The sequence below is a fragment of the Ovis aries genome, chromosome 25 (genome assembly GCF_016772045.2).
Source record: "Ovis aries strain OAR_USU_Benz2616 breed Rambouillet chromosome 25, ARS-UI_Ramb_v3.0, whole genome shotgun sequence".
Classification (NCBI taxonomy): Eukaryota; Metazoa; Chordata; class Mammalia; order Artiodactyla; family Bovidae; genus Ovis; species Ovis aries.
In genome coordinates this window covers 2,462,166-2,488,315 of record NC_056078.1, presented here as the reverse complement: position 1 = coordinate 2,488,315, position 26,150 = coordinate 2,462,166, and the positions used below count along the sequence as shown (strand labels likewise).

Below are 26,150 nucleotides of genomic sequence, written 5' to 3'. Positions count from 1 at the left end.
CCTAAGATTCTGTGTGTGTTAGTCACTCAGTCGTGTCTGACTCTTTGCGACCCCTTGGACTGTAGCGTGCCAGGCCTGTCCATCCTTGGGATTTTCCAAGCATGAATACTGGAATAGATTGCCATCTCCTTCTCCAGGGGATCTTCCCCACCCAGGGATTGAACCCAGGGCTTCCCTGGGGGCTTAGCAGGTAAAGAATCCACCTGCAGTGTGAAAGATCTGGGTTCAAATCCTGGGTTGGGAAGATCCCCTAGCGAAGGGAACGGCTACTCACTCCAGTATTCTGACTGGAGAATCCCATAGACTGTGTAGTCCATGGGACCGCAAAGAGTCAGACATGACTGAGAGACTTTCACTTTCCTTCTCCTGCTTTGCAAGGAGGCTCTTTACCATCTGAGCCACCAGGGAAGACTAAGATTACAAAGCTAATTTCAGAGGCAGAATCAGAATAGAATACACATCACTGGAATCTCATTCTAGGGTGTGTTAAATTTCATAAATCATTTACTCGGTGCATCTAGAATAGTCAAAAAAATTTCTTCCTTTCTCAGTCTTAAATTCTATATTTTACAAAAAAAAAATGATGATGCAAGGGCAGCTGGAAGAACTTCCTTCCTGAAAGTGTTATGCATCGTGTCGCTTTGTTGTTTTCTCTTCAACTTTTCTGTGGTTCTAGAATTACTCCTGGAAACAAACTGTTTCCATACAGCAGCCCAAAGATTTTGTAAGGAAATAGGTCAACATTGGAGACTTTTCAAAGTGAAGTCATGGAACATCTATCCTGTTTCTTAATATGGCTAATGATTGACCTGTACCTTTATGTAAGCATTTTTAAAAACCGGAAGGGAAAGGGGAAACATACCTCTGCTGCCATCTCCCATGACTGCTGTTAAATTCAGGCAGTCCTGTAGAGGACCTGCATAACACTCCATGGCGGCTTTGCAGGCGTGTCCAGACCTGCAAACAAACACTGTCTTGAGGTTGTGAAACAGCAGCCAAAGCTGACAACTGTTTAAGTCGTGATGCAGTCACTGACATTTCCCAAGTGGCCACAGGTTTGATTTCACGCCCAGTTCCAATATTTATAATCATTTTGCCCTACTCCTTTCTGTCTTTTAATTTTTCCAAATGGCTGCAAGTGTGCCCCCAAAGGAAATGATTATGAAAGGAAACTTCTTTCACTAGCTCCTGGGTGGTTTTTTTCTTTGATTTTTTTTGTCCAGTAGCTCAGTGATTTTCAAACTGTGTGTCACAGATAGTGAAGAATGAAATGAATTTAGTGGGTCACAACTACATTTTGAGATCTGGGGGAATAGACTAAAAATATTATTAAAAGCATTGTAAGAAGTGGGAGTATTTTTTAAATTTTTGTGCCAAATATGTGTGTATGTATATAAAGTAATACATAAATGCTAGAATGCTTACTGGCCAGTGAAAGTCATTGCCATACATACTTTATGTGATGGGAGTTTCTGTGTTATTTTAAGCAGTTTTAAAATAGTGACGTAATCCCTTTCCCAAATTCGATCTTTGGGTTTGTGTCCAGCTACCATTCTTTATTTCTAGCAAATCAGGGGGTGCACTGTCATGTCATCTCTTGAAGTTAGGAGAAAGTGTTAGTATTTTATCCTATGTCTGCACAGAAGTCAGCTCTGGATCTACTCAATTGTGATCTGAAGTGAAGAGCACTGGTAAAGATCATTACATACCATTTCTACTTAGGTTTTTACTTGGTTTTTGGACCTCTGCTTGAGAGAATTGTTTTCAACTAATTATTGGCATTTAAATCCTTGACAGACAAATTTGATGTGAATAGCAAGCTGTCTGGTATTTTATTTTCTCAGGTTAATGTGACTGATTTAAAGAAATTACTTAGAAAGTATTATTAACTTAATTAAATATAACCTATTCAGTCATATCTATTCATAGATTTTAAATAAAATTCTATAATTATGTTCCAATAAAATTTTTAAAAAATAAACTTTTGGTGGAGTACATTAGCATTAATGTATTAAGATACATTTCATATTATTTGATCTGTTTTGTTTGAGATGGTTATAACCATTTATCATATCTCATCTATTTCTTTTCTTGTATTTTCAGCTAAAATTGACCAAGAAGCAGAGGAGAACTCACTGACGGAGACTCATAAGTGGTGAGAAATTACTTTCCTTTAATATTTGTTCTCAGAGTAGGCTTATAAAGCATTTAATGTGCTTCATCTCAAGGAGTCAGTCATTAGCTCAGTTTTTATTTTCAAGCATAAAAGAAACTAACTGTACTTTAATTATACATTGGATTTCTGACTGATTTTTATAATTCTGGATGACATATAAACCTGTTATATCAAATTATTGTGACTAGATAGCTTATTAGCACCTTCTATTTAGAATAGGTTTTAGGGCTGTGGAAATACCAGAAAGAAAGACAGCAGGAAACTATTTCAAGAAAAAGTGTGAAGGGTTTAGTTATAGGACATGAGTTTCCATATGCAAAAGCAGAGTTCAAGTGGCCCCCTGAGTTCCCCTTGCATGACCCTCACTTTCACAGTAGAGGTTTGCCATCAACAGTTCAGTTCAGTTGCTCAGTCATGTCTGACTCTTTGAGACCCCATGGACTGCAGCATGCCAGGCTTCCCTGTCCATCACCAGCTCCTGGAGTTTACTCAAACTCATGTCCATCGAGTCGGTGATGCCATCCAACCATCTCATCCTCTGTCCTCCCCTTCTCTTCCCGCCTTCAATCTTTCCCAGCATCAGGTTCTTTTCCAAAGAGTCCATTCTTAGCATCAGGTGGCCAAAGAATTGGAGTTTCAGCTTCAGTATCAGTCCGTCCAATGAATTCAGAACTGATTTCCTTTAGGATGGACTGGTTGGATCTCCTTGCCATCCAAGGGACTCTCAAGAGTCTTCTCCAACACCACAGTTCAGAAGCATCAATTCTTTGGCGCTCAGCTTTCTTTATAGTCCAACTCTCCCATCCATACATGAGTACTGGAAAAACCATAGCTTTGACTAGGTGGGCCTTTGTTGGCAAATTAATGTCTCTGCTTTTTAATATACTGTTTATGTTGGTCATAGCTTTTCTTCCAAGGAACAAACATCTTTTAATTTCATGGCTGCAGTCACCATCTGCAGTGATTTTGGAGCCCCCAAAAAGAAAGTCTGTCACTGTTTCCACTGTTCCCCGATCTATTTGCCATGAAGTGATGGGACTGGATGCCATAATCTTCATTTTTTTAATGTTAAGTTTTAAGCCAGCTTTTCCACTCTCCTCTTTCACTTTCATCAAGAGGCTCTTCAATTCCTCTTTGCTTTCTGCCATAAGTGTGGTGTCATCTGCATATCTGAGGTTATTGATATTTCCCTGGCAATCTTGATTCCAGCTTGTGTTTCATCCAGCCCAGCATTTCACATGATGTACTTTGCATATAAGTCAAGTAAGCAGCGTGACAGTATACAACCTTGACATACTCCTTTCCCAATTGGAACCAGTCTGTTGTTCCATGTCCAGTTCTAACTGTTGCTTCTTGACCTGCATACAGATTTCTCAGGAGGCAGGTAAGATGTTCTGGTATTCCCATCTCTTTAAGAATTTTCCACAGTTCCCCAGAGAGAGAGAGAGATTGATTTTAAGGAATTTGCCCACAGCAGTGGCTGCCTGACTTCATTTTATAAATGGTTATCCCTCCATCATGATTTTAGTCCATCATCACAGCAGAGCTGGCCTTCCTCATTATCCCCTGCAGTTGACCCTGTATCGGGGCAGTGGTGTTCTTCTAACAAGACATTTAGTTTTACTTTGCACCTCACCAGAGACCAAGTAACAAATTGGTGGGAGATGCATATGTGGTATAATTTCTAGAACAAGTTGAGGGTCATTTACAGACTGTGATAGCTGAGGTGGGCTATAATGTCCTGGGCGTCTTTTCTGCAACAAAGGAGAAGGTCCCCAAAGGTTTTGAGGCCGTGTGTTGTTGCGTATTCCCGCCAAGGTTGCTATGAAGGAAGGCGGCCAGTGAGGTGCCAGGGCCCTGATGGTCCTTCTTGTTGGCACCTGGGAAACCACACCATGTGCCTAGACCAGCTACCTTAGCCTTCCTCCACTGCCCAGGGTTGTAGGGATGGAATGCCTTGGTTTTTGCAGGATGGATAATTTTTTCAAGTGTGAACAGTAAGAGATCTTACTAGAAAAGCATATTCACATGAAAATGTGTTGTAAACTGCACAAACTTGTTTTCAGCTTGCTTTGAAGGGAATTATACTCATTTGTGTTTATATTTGACTACTTAGAAAATAAAAAGCCTTGACTCTTATTCATTTTAAAATGGATACTGAACTTTCCTCAACAAATTAGGATTCTTTTCTGCGGTGGAATATTATTTTTTCGGGTCATTTTATGATTCCCTAACTAAATAAAAGTAGTCAAATGGTTAGTATTTCTAACTAAGAAATGGTTAGTTTTAAAGCAAGTCAAATCATTTTTATATTCCATTTCTTACTGTAATTGTATTATGTGCTAATTTTGTCTTTTTATTCATAGAATTTTGCTATCAATCTGAGAAGTGGGACTTCAAGTTCCTATTTTGTATGTACAGAATTATGTAACTTTTAGATAAATTGCTTGACGGAACTCTTCAGTTTTCCCAGAAAGTAAGACAACTGAGCAGATGAGTCTTGAACCACACACCCAAAATCCAAATACACGTTGGATAAGCATGTTCTCTTCTTCAGATGATTTCAGTGGAGAGCCAGGAGGTCACTTTGTCTTACAGGGCTTCACCAGAATTCTGTTCCATTAGGTGCAACCCAACTGAATGTGTTTATTTCAGCCTGTGTCTTATTTCTCCTTAATTACCATCCACAGCTTTCTTCAATTATGGCAAAATATCACCAGACCAAATATGATTACTCAGTGTCTGTATCAACTCACAGGTAGAGAATGTAGCAGTTCTAGATTTGTCTAAGAAGTGGCCATTCCTTTACACCTATATTTAAAAATAATAATGAGAGGTGTAAAACTGACTGCTCACATTCAGTGGTCCTTATTTATAAATTATGGCTAGCTTAAAAATTATCTTAGAATTTCTTTTTTTTACTCCATGGGTAAAAACCATACTTTATGGTGACGATGATTTTGAAATACAAAAATAGAAGATTTTCTTTTATTTTTTTACTCTTTTTTAATTAAAGTGTAGTTGATTTACAAATTTGTGTTAGTTTTAGGTGTACAGCAAAGTGATTCAGTTATATATCCTTTTTCAGATTATTTTCCTTTATGGGTTATTATAAAATGTTAAGTATAGTTCCCTGTCCTATACAGTAGGTCCTTGTTGGTTATTTTTTTCTACACAGTAGTGTGTATATGTTAATCCCAAACTCCTAATTTCTGACTCCCCACAGCTTTCTCCTTTGATAACCATAAGCTGGTTTTCTCTATCTGTGAATCTATTTCTGTTTTGTATATAAGTCCATTTGTATCATTTTTATTAGATTTCATATATAAGCAATAGCATATGTTTTTCTGTCTTATGCAACTTGGTATGATAATTTCTAGGTATATCTATGTTGCTCCAAAAGGCATTAGTATTCCATCATATGTGTATATATATACACACATCACATCTCCCTTATCCATTCAGACAATTAGGTTGCTTCCTTGTCTTGGCTATTGTAAACAGTGCTGCAGTGAACACTGGAGTACATATATATTTTCAAATAATGGTTTTCTCTGGATATATGCCCAGGAGAGAATTGCAGGATAATATAGTAGCTCTATTTTTAGTTTGTTAGGGAATGCCCATATTGTTTTCCATAGTGGCTGTACCGATTTACATTCCCACCAACACTGTAGGAGGGTTCCCTTTTCTCCACATTCTCTCCAGCATTTGTTATTTGTACACCATTCTGACTGGTGTTGAAGTGAGACCTCATTATAGTTTTGATTTTATTTCTCTAATAATTAACAATGTGGGGCATCTTTTCATGTGCCTTTTGGCCATCTATATGGTGTCTTTGGAGAAACATTTATTTAGATCTACCCATTCTTTGACTGGGTGATTTGTTTGTTTTTTGATATTCAGCTGCATAGCTCCTTGTATGTTTTGGAGATTAATCCTTTGTCAGTCACACCCTTGGCAAATATTTTCTTCAGTTCTGTAAGTTGCCTTTTCATTTTGTTTGTGGTTTCCTTTGCTGTGAGTTTAAATTTAATTAGGTCCCATTTCTTTATTTTCACTCTGTTTTCCTTTGCTTTAGGAGACTGATCCAAAAATGCATTGCTACAATTTGTGTGAAAGTGAACTGCCTATGTTTCCCTCTAGAAGTGTTATGGTTGCTGGTATTACATTCAGGCCTTTAATTGATTTTGAGTTTATTTTTTATATGGTGTAGGAGAATGATGTGATTTCATTCTTTTACATATAGCTGTCCAGTTTTCCCAATATCACTTACTAAAGAGACCGTCTTTTCTCCATTGCGTATTCTTGCCTCCTTTGTTGTAGACTAATTGACTGTAATCATGTGGGTTTATTCCTGGGCTCCCTATTCTGTTTCATGGAGTTATGTGTCTGTTTTGTGCCAGTCCCATACCATCTTGGTTACTATAACTTTGTAATATGGTCTGAACCCAGGGAGCCTGATTTCTCCAACTCTGTTCTTTTTTCTCGAGCTTCTTTGGCTAGTTGGAGTCTTTTGTGTTTCCTTAATTTTTGTTATAGTTTTGAGGAAAATGCCATTGGTAATTTGATAGGGATTACATTGAATCTGTAGACTCCCTTGTCATTTTGACAATATTGATTCTTTCAATCCAAACACAGGGTATATCATTTCATCTGTGTGTGTCATCTTTGATTTCTTTCAGCAATGTCTTACACTTTTCAGAATATAGATCTTTTGTCTCCTTAGGTAGGTTTATTCTGAGGTGTTTTATTCTCTTTGATGTGATGGTAAATGAGATTCTTTCCTTAATTTTTCTTTCTGATCTTTGGTTGTTACTGTGTAGAAATGCAACAGATTTCTGTGTACTGATTTTGTACCCTGTGTGTGTGTGTGTGCTAGTCACTCAGTCCTGTCCAACCTTGTGACCCCATGGACTGTAGCCCACCAGGATCCTCTGTCCATGGGATTTTCCAGGCAAGAATACTGGAGTGGGTTGGCATTCCCTTTTCTAGGGGATCTTCCCAACCCAGGGATCAAATCCAGGTCTCCTGCATGGCAGGCAGATAGATTCTTTACTATCTGAGTTACCAGGGAAGCCCTGTGACTTTATCAAATTCACTGATGAGCTTTAGTAGTTTTCTGGTAGCATTTTTAGGATTTTCTATGTATAGTATCCTGTCATCTGCAAACAATGACAATTTTACTTCTTTTCCAATTTGGATTTTTTTTTCTTTTCCAATTCCTGTGATGAGGACTCCCAAAACTATGTTGAATAATAGTGGTGAGAGTGGACATCCTTGTCTTATTCCTGATCTGAGAGAAAATGCTTTCAGTTTTTTACCATTGAGAGTAATTAATGTTTGCAGTGGGTTGGATGTATATGGCCTTTACTATGTTGAGGTAGGTTTCCTCTGTGTCCACTTTGTAGACAGTTTTCATCACAAATGGTTGTTGATTTTGTGAAAAGCTTTTTTCTGTATCTGTTGAGATAGTCATATGGTTTTCCTTCTTCAGTTTGTTGATGTGGTGTCCAGTCATTGTTTCATTTGTAAATATTGAAAAATCCTTGCATCCTTGGGATAAATCTCACTTGATCATGGTGCATGGTCCTTTTAGTATATTGCTTGTCTATAAATCAATTGATTTCTTCATCAAATCTGAGTGAGAATGTTGTTGGATAGGGTTTTCTTGCTTATAGGTTCTTCCCTTTAATCCCTTTATATCCTGGCACTCCTTTCTGGCCTGCAGTTTCTGATGAGAAATCAGCTGATAGTCTATGGGGATTCCCTTGTATTTTATTTGTTGCATTTCTCTTATTGCTTTTAGTTTTCTCTATCTTTACTTTTTGTCAGTTTGATTATTCCGTGTCTCATTGTGTTCCTCCTTCAGTTCATCCTGCGTGGGCCTCTGTGCTTCCTGGACTTGGGTGACTCTTTTGGTTTTCATTTTAGGGACGTTTTCTGCTATCATCTCTCCATTACTCTTCTCAGGCCTTCTCTGCCTCTCTCTCTTTCTCTCTCCTCCTTCTGGGACCCCACAGTGCAAGTGTTGGCGTACCTGATGTTGCTCCACGGGTCTATTCGACTGTTTTCATTCTTTCCCTTACTTTGTTCCATGGCCGTGATCTCCACTGCTCTCTTCCCGTTCACGGTAAGTTCTTCTGCCTCGTTTATCCTGCTGTTGATTCCTTCTAGTGTGTTTTTCAATTCAGTTATTTTACTCTTCAGCCTCATTTGGTTGTCCTTTATATTTTATAACTCTTTGTTTTTAAAAATTCTTGTAACTTCCCACTCTGTGCATCCATTCTTTTCCCGAGTTCTTAGATCATCTTTATAATCATCTTTTACACTCTGAAGCTTTCTCATGTAAGCTGCCTAACTCCACTTCACATAGTTGTTCTTGGGCTTTATCTTGTTCCTTCTTCTGAAACATATTCCTCTGCTGTCTCATTTTATCTAAATTTCTATTTTTATTTTTATGTATGTGGAAAGTTAGTTATATTTCTCAACCTGAGAGACATGGCCCTCTGTAGGGGATGTCCTATATGTCCCAGCAATGCACTCCTCTCTTGTCACAAGGGCCAGGGATCAGCTGGCCCCAGGGTAGGTTCTGATCTACATTTGGGGACTCAGTCTGCAGGCTGCTCAGTTCAGTTCAGTTCAGTCACTCAGTCATTTCCAACTCTTTGCGACCCCATGGACTGCAGCATGCCAGGCTTCCCTGTCCATCACCAACTCCCAGAGCCTCATGTGCAGGCTGCTTCTGTCTGCCCCGTGGTGGTTGAGGCTGGTTGAAAAGCTTGTTCAGGTTTTCTGGTAGGAAGGACTAGTGTCTGCCCACTGGTGGAGAGAGCAGGGTCTTGTCCCTCTGGTGGGTAGAGCCATGTGAAGGGGTGTGTTTATAAGTGGCTGTGGGCTCAGGGTGACTTTAGATAGCCTACTTTCTGATGGATGGGTCTATATCCCCACGTTGTTGGCTGTTTAGCCTGAGGCATTCCAGCATTAAACACTGAAGATTGTTGAGTGGGGGCAGGTCTTGGTACCAAAATGACAGCCTCCAGGAGAGCTCATGCTGGTGCATGTTTCCACTACAGTGTCCTTGTCCCCACAGTGAGCCAGAGCCACCCCTACCCCCAGGAGGCCCTCCAAGACCAGCAAGTAGGTCTGACCCAGGCTCCTATGGTCAGTCCTTCTGTCATGGGTCCCGGGGCATTTGCGTCCTTGTGTGCACCCTCCCCAAGAGTCGAGTTTCTGTTTCACAGCACTCCTGTGCAGCTCCCGCACCCCAGCCCTGTTTGGCCATCAAACCAAATGGTCTGGGTGCTCCTCTATTGAATGCCAGTTCCTCAGACTGAGGATGCTGACGGGGGCTCACAGTTCTCACTCCTGTGGGAGAATATCTGCCATTTAATTATTCTCCAGTCTGTGGGCCACCACCCCTCCAACTATCTAATTGGGTTTCTTCTTTATGTCTTTGGATGCAGAATATTTTTGTTGATAGACTGCAGTCTTTTTTAATGATAGTTATTCAGTGATTCTGGTGTCCTCACAAGAGGAAGTGAGCTCCAGTCCTTCTACTCCATAATCTTGTCCTCTCATGTGTAGTAAATTTATTGCTGCTATAAATGCAATAGGAAGAATTTCCAGGGCACTTTGAATCATTTCAATTCAATTCAGTTGTGCAGTCATGTCTGACTCTTTGCAACCCCATGGACTGCAGCACGCCAGGCTTCCCTGTTCATCACCAACTCCCAGAGCTTGCTCAAACTCACGTCCATCGCGTTGGTGATGCCATCAAACCATCTCATCCTCTGTTGTCCCCTTCTCCTCCCACCTTCAATCTTTCCCAGCATCAAGGTCTTTCCAAAAAGTCCATTCTTAGTAACAGGTGGCCAAAGTATTGGAATTTCAGCTTCAGCATCAGTCCTTCCAATGAATGTGCAGGACTGATTTCCTTTAGGATTGATTGGTTGGTTCTCCTTGCAGTCCAAGAGACTCTCAAGAGTCTTTTCCAACACCACAGTTCAAAAGCATTGATTCTGAACTCACTCAGCTTTCTTTATAGTCCAACTATCACATCCATACATGACTACTGGAAAAACCAGAGCTTTGACTAGATGGACCTTTGTTGGCAAAGTAATGTCTCTGCTTTTTAATATGCTGTCTAGGTTGGTCATAGCTTTCCTTCCCAGGAGCAAGTGTCTTTTAATTTCATGGCTGCAGTCACCATCTGCAGTGATTTTGGAGGCCAAAAAAAGAAAGTCTGCCACTGTTTCCACTGTTTTCCCATCTATTTGCCATGAAGTGATGGGACCAGATGCCATGATCTTAGTTTCTGAATGAGTTTTAAGCCAGCTTTTTCACTCTCCTCTTTCACTTTTATCAGGAGGCTCTTTAGTTCTTCTTCCATTTCTGCCATAAGAGTGATGTCGTCTGTGTATCTGAGTTTATTGGTATTTCTCTCTGCAGTCTTGATTCCACCTTGTGCTTCATGCAGCCTGGCATTTTGCATGATGCACTCTGCATATAAGCTAAATAAGCAGGGTGACAGTATACAGCCTTGATGTATTCCTTTCCCAATTTTGAACCAGTCCATTGTTCCATGTCTGCTTCTAACTGTTGTTTCTTGGCCTGCATACAGATTTCTCAGAAGGCCAGTCAGGTGGTCTGGTATTCCCATTTCTTTCAGAATTTTCCACAGTTTGTTGTGATCCACACAGTCAAAGGCTTTGGCACAGTCAATACAGCAGAAGTAGATGTTTTTCTGGAACTCTTGCTTTTCCATGATCCAGCAGATGTTGGCAGTTTGATCTCTGGTTCCTCTACCTTTTCTAAATCCAGCTTGAACATCTGGAAGTTCATGTTTCACATACTGTTGAAGCCTGGCTTGGAGAATTTTTAGCATTACTTTACTAGCATGTGAGACGATTGCAATTGTGCAGTAGTTTAAACATTCTTTGGTATTGCTTTTCTTTGGGATTGGAATGAAAACTGATCTTTTCCAGTCCTGTGGCCACTGCTGAGTTTTCCAAATTTGCTGGCATAGTGAGTGCAGCACTTTAACAACATCATCTTTAGTGTTTGAAATAGCTCAACAGGAATTCCATCACCTCCACTAGCTTTGTTCATAGTGATGCTTCCTAAGGCCCACTTGACTGTCTCAGTGCACTTTGAATGGCATCAAATGATAAGACTCGTTGCCAGATGTGGTGTCAAGAACCAGCATTGGGTTTAGTAGAAAAGAGTAGATCAAGTGTCTCCAGTAATTTGAAAGGCCCTTTAAGGGAACCCTGATGCCTAAGTGGACAGCCAGCCAGTAGCTGAGAAAGAGCAGATTTTAGAAACAGTTTGTTTTAGCTATGAGTTCCTTTAGTTTCACGAAATTTACTTCCGGCATCAATAAGTAGATAGAAATGACTAAAGGTAAAATTTGAACTATATTACAAAAATCACATTAAATAATTTACCTTATTCAGTTCATTTACATGTTGTACTTGGTAAAGGAAATTAGGCTGGCTCCTTTCTCCAGGAAGCTTGTGACTTTTCCTACAGATTAAAACATTTGTTTTAAAGATGTTTGTATTTTTCCAATGGGATATATATGCTACTGAAAATTTTACATAAAACTGTTTTTAAAATATATTTCAGAATGGAAGTTCTTTTTTTTTTAAGCTCCCTCTCCACCAGGAATTAAAAACAACTAAAAGATTTTAATGTAATTAATCTTTCATAAGTAAGACTAGTAAATTTGTTGAATGGAGAAGCAATTTTTGCAGCCATACTTACAGATTAAAAAATTAATATGCCTTATTTGAGCATTATTATAAGATAAAGGTTTGACTGTATAGTTTAAAAATATAGTTAGTGTACATCATAGTACCAATTTTTTTTAGAATTTTGAATGCGCTATTTCTCTCCCCTCATTTATTTGATTAATAACAAAGGCAATTGGAAATAACCACTAATCAAAGGAAAAAAATAGTAATGGGGGAAAACACACGTGTGAAAGAATTTTAAATCACACATCTTAAAAAATAAATATTATTTTTCTGCATGTAAGTTTCACTGAGTGGTATTTTACCAAAGTCAAGATTGTATAACATATGAATTTTAAATGGAAAATATTTCCCGAAAAGTAGACAACATGGAGGAAGAAAAAGAACATTGGTTTTAATCATTGTATGTAATATGTAACTTTCACCATCATGATGGAGAAAATACTGACTCAGTCCTGAAATGACATATGCATACTCTGTCATGTGTGGTGACTTTTAAGGGGTCAGCTTTTAAAGTGTTGTCCCGGGAATGAACTTCTGGATATGGATGAAATGAGAAGTGAAATGTTCAGTTCATGATACTCCTGTTTTCCAGATCTTTCTAAGTAACTATCTAGAGATGAATAGTCTGTTTATTTGGCTTGGGCTGACAGACGAGGCAGGTTGCAACCTGGTATTAAAACTGAAGTGAGTTCAGAATAACTTGGGATACCTGAAGGATTGCCTTCTGCTATTGTTAATAAAAATGTATTCTGTCATGAAAGGAAATAAGTGATTTTTAAATTCTTTTAAATAAAATGTCAACAGTGAAACAAAAAAATAAATAAATAAATAATTTTTTAAGAAAAACTGAAGTGATATGGAATATCTCTGAAAATAACCCAAACAGTTAATATCATTCTCTTAACAATATTGATCAAGTAAAAACAAAGTTGGAGTTTGTATTTTCCAATTTGGATTTCTTAGTTAACTACCTTAAATCCTGCCAAAGAGTCACCATGTGGCGGCCCGCAGGAGGGACGCTTCCGGGGCAGAGGAAGAAAACTGCTTCACGCCTTCCAGTCTCAGGCTTTGGCACACATTTGGGGTGTAGCACTTTTCTTTGTACAAAGGCATTTTCTTCAGTAGCTACATTATTGAAATTTTTACAAAACCCACTGACTTTCAACAGTGTGGGGCCTGTGAAACCCACTGCAGATTTGCTGGCCTCTGTCAGTTATAGAAAACATTCTGAGGAGGTTATCTCTCCTGGAATTTCTTTATGTTTTAGCTTGTATGTATTCTGAGTGGAACAGCTTCAGGACCTTCTGCTTTATAGAGTTTTATATGTTTCCTTCCAGTTTTGGTTTGTAATTATAAAGGGGAAATATGCATCAAATAATTTCTGCTCTTCTGCAGAGTTTTGTTTTAAAACTGGAAACTTTCCTATTGTATCGGGTTGATAAAATCTTCCCCATTCCAATATTTTAAAAGATATTTGGGCCTAAAGTGTTTCAGGAAGCTAAGTTCTTCAACTTAAAAGAGTTTAGAACTCCAAAATTTTTGTCCTCTATAACAAAGAAGAAAAGAAATGGCCACACTTTTATTAGAGATTCTGATATCCGTGTTCTTGCAATATGTGGGGAAAAGAGACATGTAAGAAAGTGTACACCATCTTGCCCACTGTTTTATGTTTTAGACAATAGAAAGTTATAGAAAAGCTTTGTTGTTATTGTTCAGTCACTCAGTCATATCCGATTCTTTGCATCCCCATGGACTGCAGCACGCCAGGCCTCCCTGACCTTCACCATCTTCTGGAATTTGTTCAAACTCATGTCCGTTGAACTGGTGATATCATTCAACCATCTCATCCTCTGTCACCCCTCCTTGTCCTCCTATCCTCAATCTTTCCCAGCATCAGAGTCCTTTCCCATGAATTGACTCTCTGCATCAGGTGGCCAAAGTATTGGAGCTTCAGCCTCAGTCTGTCCAATGAGTATTCAGGGTTGGTTTCCTTTAGGATGGACTGGTTTGATCTCCTTGCAGTCCAAGGGATTCTCAAAAGTCTTCTGCAGCACCACAATTCGAAAACATCAGTTTTTCAGACTCGGCCTTCTTTATGGTCCAACTCTCTCACATCCATACATGACTGCTAGGAAAACCATAACTTTGACTATGTGGACCTTTGTTGGCAAAGTGATGTCTCTGCTTTTTAATACCATGTCTAGGTTTGTCACAGCTTTCCTTGCAAGGAGCATCTTTCAATTTCATGGCTGCAGTCACTGTCCACAGTGATTCTGAAGCCCAAGAAAATAAAGTCTGTCACTATTTCCATTGTTTCCCCATCTATTTGCCATGAAGTGATGGGACCGGATGCCATGATCTTTGTTGTTTGAACGCTGAGTTTTAAGCCAGCTTTTTCACTCTCCTCTTTCATCTTCATTAAGAACTCTTTTGTTCCTCTTTGCTTTCTGTGATTAAGGTGGTGTCATCTGCATATCTGACGTTATTGATATTTCTCCTGGCAATCTTGATTCCAGTTTAATCTTAATCCAGCCTGCCATTTCACATGATGTGCTCTGTATATAAGTTAGGAAAAAAAACAGGGTGACTATATACAGCCTTGATGTACTCCTTTCCCAATTCTGAACCAGTTCATTGTTCCACATCCAGTTCTAACTGTTGCCTCTTGACCTGCATACTGGTTTCTCAGGAGACAGGTAAAGTGTTCTGGTATTCCCATCCTTTTAAGAATTTTCCACAGTTTGTTGTGATCCATACAATCAAAGGCTTTAGCATAGTCAATGAAGCAGAAGTAGATGTTTTTCTGATCTCATGGGTGCTGGAAATGTAATCTCTGGTTCCCCTGCCTTTTCTAAATCTAGCTTGAACATCTGGAAGTTCCCAATTCACATACTGTTAAAGCTGGTCTTGAAGAATTTTGAGCATAATCTTGCTCTCATGTGAAATGAATGCAACTGTGCAGTAATCTGAACATTCTTTGGCATTGCAGTTCTTTGGGATTGGAATGAAACCTGACTTTTTCCAGTCCTGTGGCCACAGCTGAGTTTTCCAAATTTGCTGGCATATTGAGTGCAACACTTTTAACAGTATCATCTTTTAGGATTCGAAACAGCTCACCTGGAATTCCATCACCTCCACTAGCTTTGTTCATAGTAATGATTCAAGGCCCACTTGACTTCACACGCCAGGATGCCTGGCTCTGGGTGAGTGACCACATCATCGTGGTTATCCAGACCATTAAGACCTTTATTGTAAAAGTTCATCTGTGTATTCTTGACCCCTCCTCTTAGTATGTTCGGCTTCTGTTTGGTCCATACTTTCTATCCTTTATTGAGCCCATCTTTGCATGAAATGTTCCCTTGGTATCTCTAATTTTCTTGAAGAGATCTCTAGTCTTAGTAATTTAAAATAACAGTTGTATTCAACCATATCATGATTCAAATCCATTAGAGCTGTATGTTTTAATAAACTATGCTACTAGCCCAGTAGATGTTCTAGAAAAAAACAGTTGAATAAAAGTAGTTACTTTCATATTGAAAGAAAATATTTTTCAGGCTAGAATGAAACCAAAAGAAAAATGAAAGTTATCAGTGACTCTACCTATATACACATTTCATAAGGCAAATTAGAAATCTTCTTTAGAAGATTGTTGTTAGAGGGGCATATTTGGTTACAAGCTACAGAGAACCACCTTCAATTAAGTAACACATGGGATTAAGTAACTCAGTTAAATTACATGGGATTAGGTAACTCATGGGACTTCTCAGAGGCCTCCAGGCTGCACAGTAAAGGGAAACAGCCTCCAGGTGTGGGAACCCGGCAGGGTTGAGCACAGGGCCCAGTCCCTGGCCAGATTAGAGTCACTGGCAAATTGTGGTTTCACTTTTTTCCAAGTTGTCTGATTTGGAGATATTTATTGAAACCATACCTCCATTTCCTCATCTCTAAAAGGAGGAGAATAATGGAACAGTGCCAGGCACAGTATCAGCACCGTGTATTGGTATTCTTAGTGTTCTTGGTATTCTTCTCACTTCATGATGTTTACTATGGGGACCTGCCACTAATGACCCAAGTCTGAATTTTCCCTGTGGCTATTATTGCAGATTCTGAAAAGGGTGAGTCTGATTAACTTCCAGACAGGTGGCATGGGCTCCCGAAGTTCAGTTCAGGCTGTGGGTGGCAAGTCTTGTCAAGCTAAGAAGTAATGGCCCATTGACTTAGGGGGCATAGGTAGTGTAACAGTAAGGGTTAAAAAGAGATAATTTGGTGAATAGCCAGTGACCTTTTATAGGTTGAACTTGTTTCTTTGTGGGAATTTTACATCACAAAGTGCATCATTTCACTTTTTGGGACTATAGTTGCATACATCAGATGCAAATAAACTTACATGAAAAGTAGCATGAAGAATTGTTTTGCCTGGTTTGCTCACCATTTGTCCTGAGAGTTTCGGACTTAGACCAGTGGAAATTGCAGCTGCGTTTACTTTGCTAACTTTGCATCAGAGCTGGTAGGAAGTCACCTCATAGACTCTTGTCCCACTGAAGTTGTGCATCTGCAGAAAGTGTTCCAGAGGAAGACAGCAGTACACCTAGGCTGACCGCAGGCCAATCCATCGTTCTGATCTGTTTCCTTCATTTGCATGGGAGCTCAACATGGTCAAGTAGACAGCTTTTAACACAGTATCCAAACATGCAGTAGATCCACCATACACAGTTTTTTCACTAGACAGTGTGCTTTTTTCTTTTACTTTTCTTTTTTTATTAATATAAATTTATTTATTTTAATTAGAGGCTAATTACTTTACAACATTGTATTGGTTTGGCCATACGTTGACATGAATCTGCCACGGGTGTATGTGTGTTCTCCATCCTGAACCCCACTTCCACCTCCCTCCCATACCATCCTGGGTCATCCCAGTGCACCAGCCCTGAGCATCCTGTATCATGCATCGAACCTGGACTGGCAATTTGTTTCACATATGATAATATACATGTCTCAGTGCCATTCTCCCAAATCATCCCACCCTTGTCCTCTCCCACAGAGTGCAAAAGACTGTTCTATACATCTGTGTCTCTTTTGCTGTCTCGCATACAGGGTTATCATTACCATCTTTCTAAATTCCATATATATGCATTAGTATACTGTATTCGTGTTTTTCTTTCTGGCTTACTTCACGCTGTATAATAGGCTCCAGTTTCATCCACCACATTAGAACTGATTCAAATGTATTCTTTTTAATGGTTGAGTAATACTCCATTGTGTATATGTACCACAGCTTTCTTATCCATTTGTCTGCTGATGGACATCTAGGTTGCTTCCATGTCCTGGCTATTATAAACAGTGCTGCAATGAGCATTGGGGTACATGTGTCTCTTTCAATTCTGGTTTCCTCAGTGTGTATGCCCAGAAGTGGGGTTGCTGGGAAAACAGCACTTTCTTTCAAAGGTCTAAGGCTTTCCCAGGTCCTGTCCTGCTCGCTCCTTTCCAAACAATGTCAGCCCATCTGGGTGAGACCAAACACACCTGCTTCTGGCCACAGAGACTCCTAAGGGAAAATATCAGTATATTTGCAATGAAAATACATTTTAATCCCTCTGGTAGTACTGTGGTGTGGAATTTTGCATCTGTAACAAGTTTTGAAAAAGTAAGATCAGTCCCAGATTAGGATGAATATTAATAGATGCAGATTTTGTGGGGCTTCTCAAAAGTTGCCTAACCTTATTTTTAACCCACTAAAATATTTCCCCAAGTGACTAGGGTTACTTTTATAGTTATGAAAATATATCCTCATAAAATAATTTATAAAGTCTTTTTGGTTTTGTTTGTAGTCTTTACATTGTTTAGCAATAAAGTCATTAGTGCTTCTGGGAGAAATCATGAATTGATCAAAATGATTTGATTTAACAGTATTGAAATCAAATCTTTTTTTAGCATTGGGCAATTATTTATTTATCTTTATTTTTAATATAGATTCATTTATTTTAATTGGAGACTAATTACTTTACAACATTGTACTGGTTTTGCCATACATCAACATGAATCCACCATGGGTGTACACATGTTCCCCATCCTGAAGCCCCCTCCCACCTCCCTCCCCTTACCATCCCTCTGGGTCATCCCAGTGCACCAGCCCCGAGCATCCTGTATCATGCATCGAACCTGCATTTGTTTTACATATGATATTATACATGTTTCTTTTTTATTTTATTTTATTTTATTTTTTTAAATTTTAAAATCTTTAATTCTTACATGCATTCCCAAACATGAACCCCCTCCCACCTCCCCTCCCCATAACATCTTTCTGGGTCATCCCCATGCACCAGCCCCAAGCATGCTGCATCCTGCGTCAGACATAGACTGGCGATTCAATTCACATGATAGTATACATGTTAGAATGGCATTCTCCCAAATCATCCCACCCTCTCCCTCTCCCTCTGAGTCAATGCCATTCTCCCAAATCATCCCACCCTTGGAACACTGGTTTTTAAAATTGGCCTTAAAAACAACTATGAAAATATAGGCAAGAATATTCTTGACTTTGAGTTACTCACTGTGAAGAATCCACCAGAAAGAAAGCAAAAAGTGATGAAAAGGGGAAACAAGAGATTGGGAAATGAGTTCAGTAAATAAATAAAAAAAAAAGAGGGGGACTAGAAATAGGATGCGGAGAAGGCAATGGCAACCCACTCCAGTACTCTTGCCTGGAAAATCCCATGGTTGGAGGAGCCTGGTAGGCTGCAGTCCATGGGATCGCTAGGAGTCAGACACGACTGAGTGACTTCACTTTTACTTTTCAGTTTCATGCATTGGAGAAGGAAATGGCAACCCACTCCAGTGTCCTTGCCTGGAGAATCCCAGGGACGGGGGAGCCTGATGGGCTGCCATCTATGGGGTCGCACAGAGTTGGACACGACTGAAGCAACTTAGCAGCAGCAGCAGCAGCAGAAATAGGATGTGATAAAGATACTTCACTAAACAGTATTTTTTATTTTATTCTAGAGTGTAATGAATCAATACCTGGGGCGGGGGGAGTCTTATCCAATATTCTTTTTTTATGACCTGAAATTTAGACCTCACTCTTTTGAAGCTGATTTCATTTCAAGCCTTCAGTGACAGCTGAGAGCATGGTTGCATATTGGTGATACAGGTACTCTGTCATCATTTATTTAGAGAACTTGAAATATAGGCCCTGTAAAAAATAACAAGAAAATTATTGCTTCTGACATTTCAAGCTATGAATCAACGTGCTCATATAATCAGAAGAAAAATGATCAAAACCACTTTGTACCTCCAAGTCTACACTTTAAAACTGAGCTACTCTTTCTTCACTTGAAGGCTCCATGGATGTCTTAGGAGAAGCAGTGCCTTATAGGTTGGCATACACATTTTTAAAATTTATGTTAAGAACCTTTTAATTCCTGTCCTTAATGAACATAAAAATATAGGTCTCATTTTTTTTTTCAAAACTCATGCCACATATCTTTCCTTTTTCCCTTTAGCGATATCCCACATGTTCCTAGTTAGATACGGATAAAGATAATATTTCAAATCTACTAACTTAATCTGAAATATGTGTTTATCAACTGTGCTATTCAAGAGGCTAAGTCATGTTCTCAAATACAGGCTTTCAGAATTTGGACCTCGTGTTAAAAGCAGCCTCTATGGTTAGAGTTAGTATTTGCATAGGGCATTTTACAGTTTCATGCTATTGAATCTTCTTTCTGTACACAATGCCTATAGAAAAATGTGAGATTCTTTTTTAATGGATTATGAGATCTAATTTCCTCATATAAATCCCTGGGGGAGGGGAGAATCTCTTCCCTATCCTCCCCAATAATTTGTACACACACAGTTATTCAGTGATATAATATTTGTGTAAACTCCATAAATTATCCAGCATTTTAATAGAAATGACCAGATAATAAGGAAAACAAGTAGCAAGACGTTAAAATAGTCATAAATGTCCTTATTGCTTTGCTAAATCTACAGTCGTTAAATATTACTGTGTTGATTTAAGACAGTGGCATTTTTTCCATAGCCTATTGTATAGTTCAAGAACAAAATTTACCAGAAATATCAGGGGATGCATATCTAAGTAATTTTTAATGTTAAAATTTTTTTACAATCAATAACCACAAATAACTACCCACTCAAATTATTTTGATAAAAAATAAATTTTAAAAGAAAACTAAATGTCAAAATCCAGCACTTGGTAGCTTGTTTCAATTATAATGTTTATTATTTGGTGCAGAATAAATTTAGTGATGTTAGTTCTAAGATTTATAGAACAATGAGTGAAGGATGGGATAGCCTATCTCCCAGATAATAGTTCATAAATAAGAAAAAAGTGAAGGTTTGCTGCTAGGTAATATAAAATGATACTGGCATCTTAAAAATCATTATTTCTTAATTCCATCCTAAAAAAGACATATTTCAGTGCCATCTCAGAAGTGAAACACTGTCGTTAAGGTTTTCTGTTTGCATTTTCTCACTAGCTAAATCAAGGAATCTGAAAAATTGAGAGTCAATGATAGGGCAGCAAAATGAAGGCTTTGAAATAGTGAACAAAGTGTTAGCATTCAGAAGGGGACAATGAGAAGAAGGCCTGTGTTAACAGGGGAAAATGAAAGGATTTATCTTTTCACCACTTTGGAGTGGTCTTTTTTGCATAGGATTGTTCTGAGAAGAGCTCTGAAAGGAGTAAAATGAGGAGGAAAACAATCAGCTAGATTAATTACAAATGGCAAACAGGGAAGAAGACAGGTGTAGTCAAGTAACATTACTTCTGCTGTGAGTTTTGCAGATACTCCTTATCAAATTAAGAATCTCCTGCAGTTACCTGATTTGCTAAGTTTTAAAATTATGAATAGTCTTTTTTGGGGGTTAACACTTTGGATACACGCTTTCCATGATTCATCCGCTGAAGATAAAGGACTTAGCACTCAGGCCTGTGAAGCAGGAGATACGAAGATTTCCAGAGAAGGACCAGTTCCTCGGAAGTGCCCCCTCACAGAGAGATGAAGGGGCAGCAGAAAACAGCAGAAACCGAAGAGGGGACAGTGCAGATGCAGGAAGGTGCCATGGCAACTGGGGAGGACCCCACCAGTGTGGCTATAGCTAGCATCCAGTCAGCTGCCACTTTCCCTGACCCCAACGTCAAGTACGTCTTCTGAACTGAAAATGGGGGCCAGGTGATGTACAGGGTGATCCAGGTGTCTGAAGGGCAGCTGGATGGCCAGACTGAGGGGACTGGTGCCGTCAGTGGCTACCCTGCCGCTCAGTCCATGACCCAGGCGGTGATCCAGGGTGCGTTCACGAGTGATGATGCAGTTGACGCAGAGGGGACAGCTGCTGAGACGCACTATACTTACCTCCCCAGCACTGCAGTGGGAGATGGGGCAGGGGGTACCCCATCGGGGAGTACAGCAGCTGTTGTTACTACCCAGGGCTCAGAGGCACTACTGGGGCAGGCGACCCCTCCTGGCACTGGTCAGTTCTTTGTGATGATGTCACCACAGGAAGGGTTGCAGGGAGGAAGCCAGCGCTCTATTGCCCCCAGGACCCACCCTTATTCCCCGAAGTCAGAAGCTCCCCGGAGAACTCGGGATGAGAAACGCAGGGCTCAGCATAATGAAGTGGAGCGCCGCTGCCGAGACAAGGTTAACAACTGGATCATACAGCTGTCCAAGATCATCCCAGACTGCTCCATGGAGAGCACCAAGTCTGGCCAGAGTAAGGGTGGAATTCTAGCCAAAGCCTGTGATTATATCCAGGAATTTCGGCAGAGTAACCACCGGTTGTCTGAAGAACTGCAGGGGCTTGACCAACTACAGCTGGACAACGATGTGCTTTGACAGCAGGTAGGAGATCTTAAGAACAAGAACCTGCTGCTACGAGCTCAGCTGCGGCACCACGGAGTAGAGGTTGTCATCAAGAGTGACAGCAACTAACTCTGGGGACTCAGGCTCTAAGCTCTACAGCCCCTTTCCAAGAACTTCAGATAGCCCAGGAGCCACAGGCTAATAACCCCGTGCCCCTTTCCTTCACTACCCACATTTGGCATGGGACTGGGGGGAGTTCAGAAGGCGTACCTTTGAATTAAGGCCCTGTGATCTAGCAGCCTGCAGTGGTGTGAAACACACACGTGGGTGTGCACCGACAGTCTCACCCAACCAGCCCTACCGTGCAGCCCCTGGGCCCTTGTGCTCCTCTTGCACAATGCATCTGCTGTCTCCATGCTGGACACTGGACACACTAAACTGGCGGGCTTGCCCCGTGCTTGCTTAAAGTGCCAGCAGAGGGTCTGCTGACAAGCAGTGTTCTGCCTTGCCCCAGGACTGGCGCTTCCCACTGGTTCTTCCGTTCCCTGGAGCTCAAATGTGCTCCTCAGGACTCTGGGAAACAGGCTTCAGCAGGAAGTGGGGATCGGAGGCTTAGCAGTGGCTGCTGCCCCAGGTAGAGGAGATTGGCCAGCAAGCAGTTGAGGCCTATGCAGGTTTCTGGCACCAGGGAGAACAGGAGGCAGGGCCCACTGGGGGCCTTACCCCATTGTAGGGACGGTAATTTTTTTCTTTTTTTTTTTTTAAGATAAAATGTTCAGAGCCAAAAAAAACATAAAATTATGATTAGGGATTAAATTTTTTCAAACTTTTTTTCTAAAGCTAGTGAATGGTTGTATTAATTTTCTCCTTTAACATGTTAATGTGTAATACATTGATTTTTTTTTTTTAATGTTGAGCCAACCTTACAATCCTGAAATAAACTAACTTGGTTATGGGGGGAAAAAAAGAAGTAGGGGGAAATCAACCTTAGGATAATGGTTCTGCCAGAAGTAGATCTAGATTTCTGCCTCAGGCCATTGACCAAATAAATTTCAAAAGAATTAAGGAAATAAACATTAAAATTGAAACTTAAACAAGAAGAAAATAATGGGGAAAATACTTGTAGATTTTAAAATTGGGGAAAGTTTTCCAAGCATTATAGCCGCAGAGAGTCAATGTATATCTCTATTTTTCTTGCTGTTCCTGAGTTACCTGTTGTTTGTTGGTGTTCTTGTAAGTAGCAAATTGCAGACGATACATAGATTCATTTAGGAAAGTTTTTTTCAGCTTGTTATCCTCATATTTTCCAGGCATACACTATTTCTCCAGTTCATTTTGCTTTCGATTAATTTTTATTTTTCTTAAGGTTTTAATTGTAGGCAGAATTGAGAAAGTCAGTTAGTACCACCAGGCTTGTAACAAAAAGCAGCCTCCCCCTGCTGCACCCTTCCCTACACCCGATGACATTTCTCTTAGCAGTTTCCTCTCATATTTCTGCCATATTTCTCAATAATAACCTTGTACTACTAGTTCATTATTAATCTGCAATAAAGGAAGGTGAAGTTTTAACTCACTTTGTTACCAAATCAAGCTTGGGTCAGCTCACCAATGTGCAGAAAAGTCGATCTACTAACACTGGGTTGTGATGAAGGAAAAGACAGCATTTATCGCAGGTGTCAAGCAAGGAGAATAGGCCGGTCATGCTCAAAGGACTAGAACTCCCTGATGGCTTTCACACATGGGTTTAAAGACCATTAGGGGTAAGAGTCACAGGGTACATGATCATGTCTAGTTATTCTTCTGACTGATTGGTGATGACGTAACTGGGTGATGGTTTGAGAATCTCCGTCATCAATCTTCAGGCTTTAACCAGTCTTCCTTTGTTTTCTGCATTTTCTCACTTTTCTCATCATTAACTGCTTGAGTCTCCTCTTTGGAGCTCAGTTATTGTATTCTTCATCTCTGTTTGGAGCTCAGTTATTGTATTCTTCATCTCTGTTTGATTCTTCTTCATTTTTTTCCAATTCTTTGTTAAAAACTAACTTCTCCCTCTGTTCATCCAGTCTTCTCCCAAATTGTTTGACTATTATGATCATTACCTTGAAGTCTATCAGATATATTGCCTATCTCCACATCACTTAGTTCTTCTGGGGTTTTACTTTTTTCTTCTTGGAATGTGTTCCTCTGTCATCTCATTTTTCCTAATTCGCTGTTCTTACTTCTATGTATCTGGTGGCTTGGTTACATTTCCCGACCTGGGAGAAGTGGCATCCTGTAGGTTCCAGCAGCACATTCTCCTCTGGATACCATAGCTGCATGCTCTAGAAGTACCCCTGTTGGGTTGCCTTGGTCCTTCTGTTGAGGCAGGCTGGCTATTGTGGGTGGTCTCCTAGACATTGCTTGGCCTTGGTCCCTTTGATTGCCAAGTCCTGCCTTCTTGCTGATGGGTGGGGTGAGGCCCAGGGACTTCTGAGACTGGTGTCTGCATACTGGTGTATGGGACCCCCTCCAGTGCAGGTGACCACGATGAAGCTGTAGTGTCTGCTCAGACCCTGGGTCCTACACCTCTTGAAATGCCTGAATATTTCCCTTTGTCCCTGAGCAGTGGAGAAGGACCAGGGGGATTAGTACAGCACATGCTCCCCACAGTGTTTCAGGGTCATCCCTCTGGTCAGTGAGTTCTGGATCTGAAATCAGCTCAACTCCAGGAACTGAGCAAGGCATCTTGATTTTTTATTAGAGCAACTGTTATCCTCCTGTTTCTCTGTCCTTGCCCTTTCCTTTGGTTGTAGATGTTAAACAGTGTTGTGTGTGTGTGTGTGCGCGTGCGTGCATGTGCGTGCATGTGCCCATGTACCTCTAAGGGTGCCATGATCTGTTAACTATCCCCATACTCCCTGTGGGGCAGACACAACGGTAACTGTGCTCCCTGGGCTTCGCCATTGGCCCCTGTTAATTCATCATCATCTCCATGGATGTTAATGGGCTCAGCTGTGACCTCCTCTCCTTTCCTGGCCCATAGCATGGACTGGAAACAGTATCCCAGTTACCAGCACAGTCTTGACTGCCTTGGTGCACAGCGGGCCCTCTGGGACCTCCCATGGAGTGTTCCTTTGCTTAGTGAATCCTTCAGGATTCTTTTACTATATATGGGCATGCCCACAGATCTCAGCCTCCTCACTCCCTCTTCTGTTTTCCAGAGCAGCTGAGTCATGTCTGCTTCTCTCTGCATTGGCCACCATTTACTCTAGACCTGTAAGAGTCACCCCTGGGTCCTGCTACCTCAGGAAAGTTAATTCTTGCAGCAACCTGTGTGTATAATCTCTTTTCCTTCATCAGTTCTGGCACTTTCCTAGATGGGGAGCTCACCTTTACTAGAGAAGTGTAGGCCCCCTCTACAAACTACCGATAGTTTCAGGGATCTGTAAGGGTGACTCATATCTTTCTCACTTGTTTCAGGATCCCAGGTTTTCCTAGCCAGGGATCTGATTTTAGCATAGCAGACCTGCTTGGCCGTGCTTCTAAATGTCTCTGGAGATCTTCGGTTCTGTTAGATCTGCTTTTTACTGTGTCGCTGTTTCTGTTTTCTCACTACAGGTGATAATGGCCTCTTTCCAATTATTGAGTTGCCCCCTAGTCTTTAGCTGTCTGTTAATGCTCAGGATCCCTCATCATCTCTCTGTGGGGTGTCAGTCCAATTCAGCTGTAATCAGCCAGTTCCAGTGTCTCTGTGGCTTTTTCTCACCATATCTTTAGCAACCTGAATTATCACACCTGTGAGGACATTTCCTAGGCCACTTTGCTGATATCTTTACCAGTTCATGGCCTCCTCCACTGTGCCAGGGTCCACCCTGTGTACCACCCAGGACAGCGGGGCGCTGGCTGACTGTGCCGCAGACCTCATCTTACTGCTTGTTTTCTCAGGCTCCTCATGGCTCCACTTATACTATTTCAAGTTCTCCACAAACCTGGTGCCAAGACTGGATTTACTGGGAAAAACAGTAACGGAGGCCGAGGAAGCTGGGGCAGCTATTAGACCCAGATGCAGGTCAAGCTCTCATGGTGGAGAGGGAAGGAAAAAAGCCTAAATAACAAAAGCCTTAGACTGCAGTGCAGTTACCAGAAAGTTTTGGTAAAGCCAATTGAAAGTCCTTGAGCCAAAGTCACCATGTAGAGGAGCCTGTGTGTCCTAGATGACACCTACACCAGCATCCCTGCTGAGTGCACTTGCTGGCCAGGAGCAACCCTGGGCCTCTGTGCAGATGCAGTGATGGACTTCAGAGCACAGTATCCAAGGCCCTTGCTCATTTCCATTTTCTGCAGTTGGAACCTGGGAGATCTGAAAGATGCATTTTGTAGCTGCCACAAACAGCTACAATAAATTTTATTTCT

The 26,150-nt window shown here is 40.6% G+C and overlaps 1 protein-coding gene and 1 pseudogene across 1 annotated transcript in view; both read left to right on the top strand.

Annotated features, from left to right (window-relative positions):
• Positions 1 to 26,150, top strand: part of FMN2 (formin 2) — a 352,649-nt gene that overhangs the window by 292,225 nt on the left and 34,274 nt on the right. The window contains exon 15 of the mRNA XM_027962131.3: positions 2,104 to 2,155. Coding sequence (XP_027817932.2) covers positions 2,104 to 2,155 — 52 coding nt within the window. The remainder of the gene's footprint in view (positions 1 to 2,103; positions 2,156 to 26,150) is intronic.
• LOC105604896 (upstream stimulatory factor 1-like) lies at positions 20,789 to 22,556 on the top strand (annotated as a pseudogene).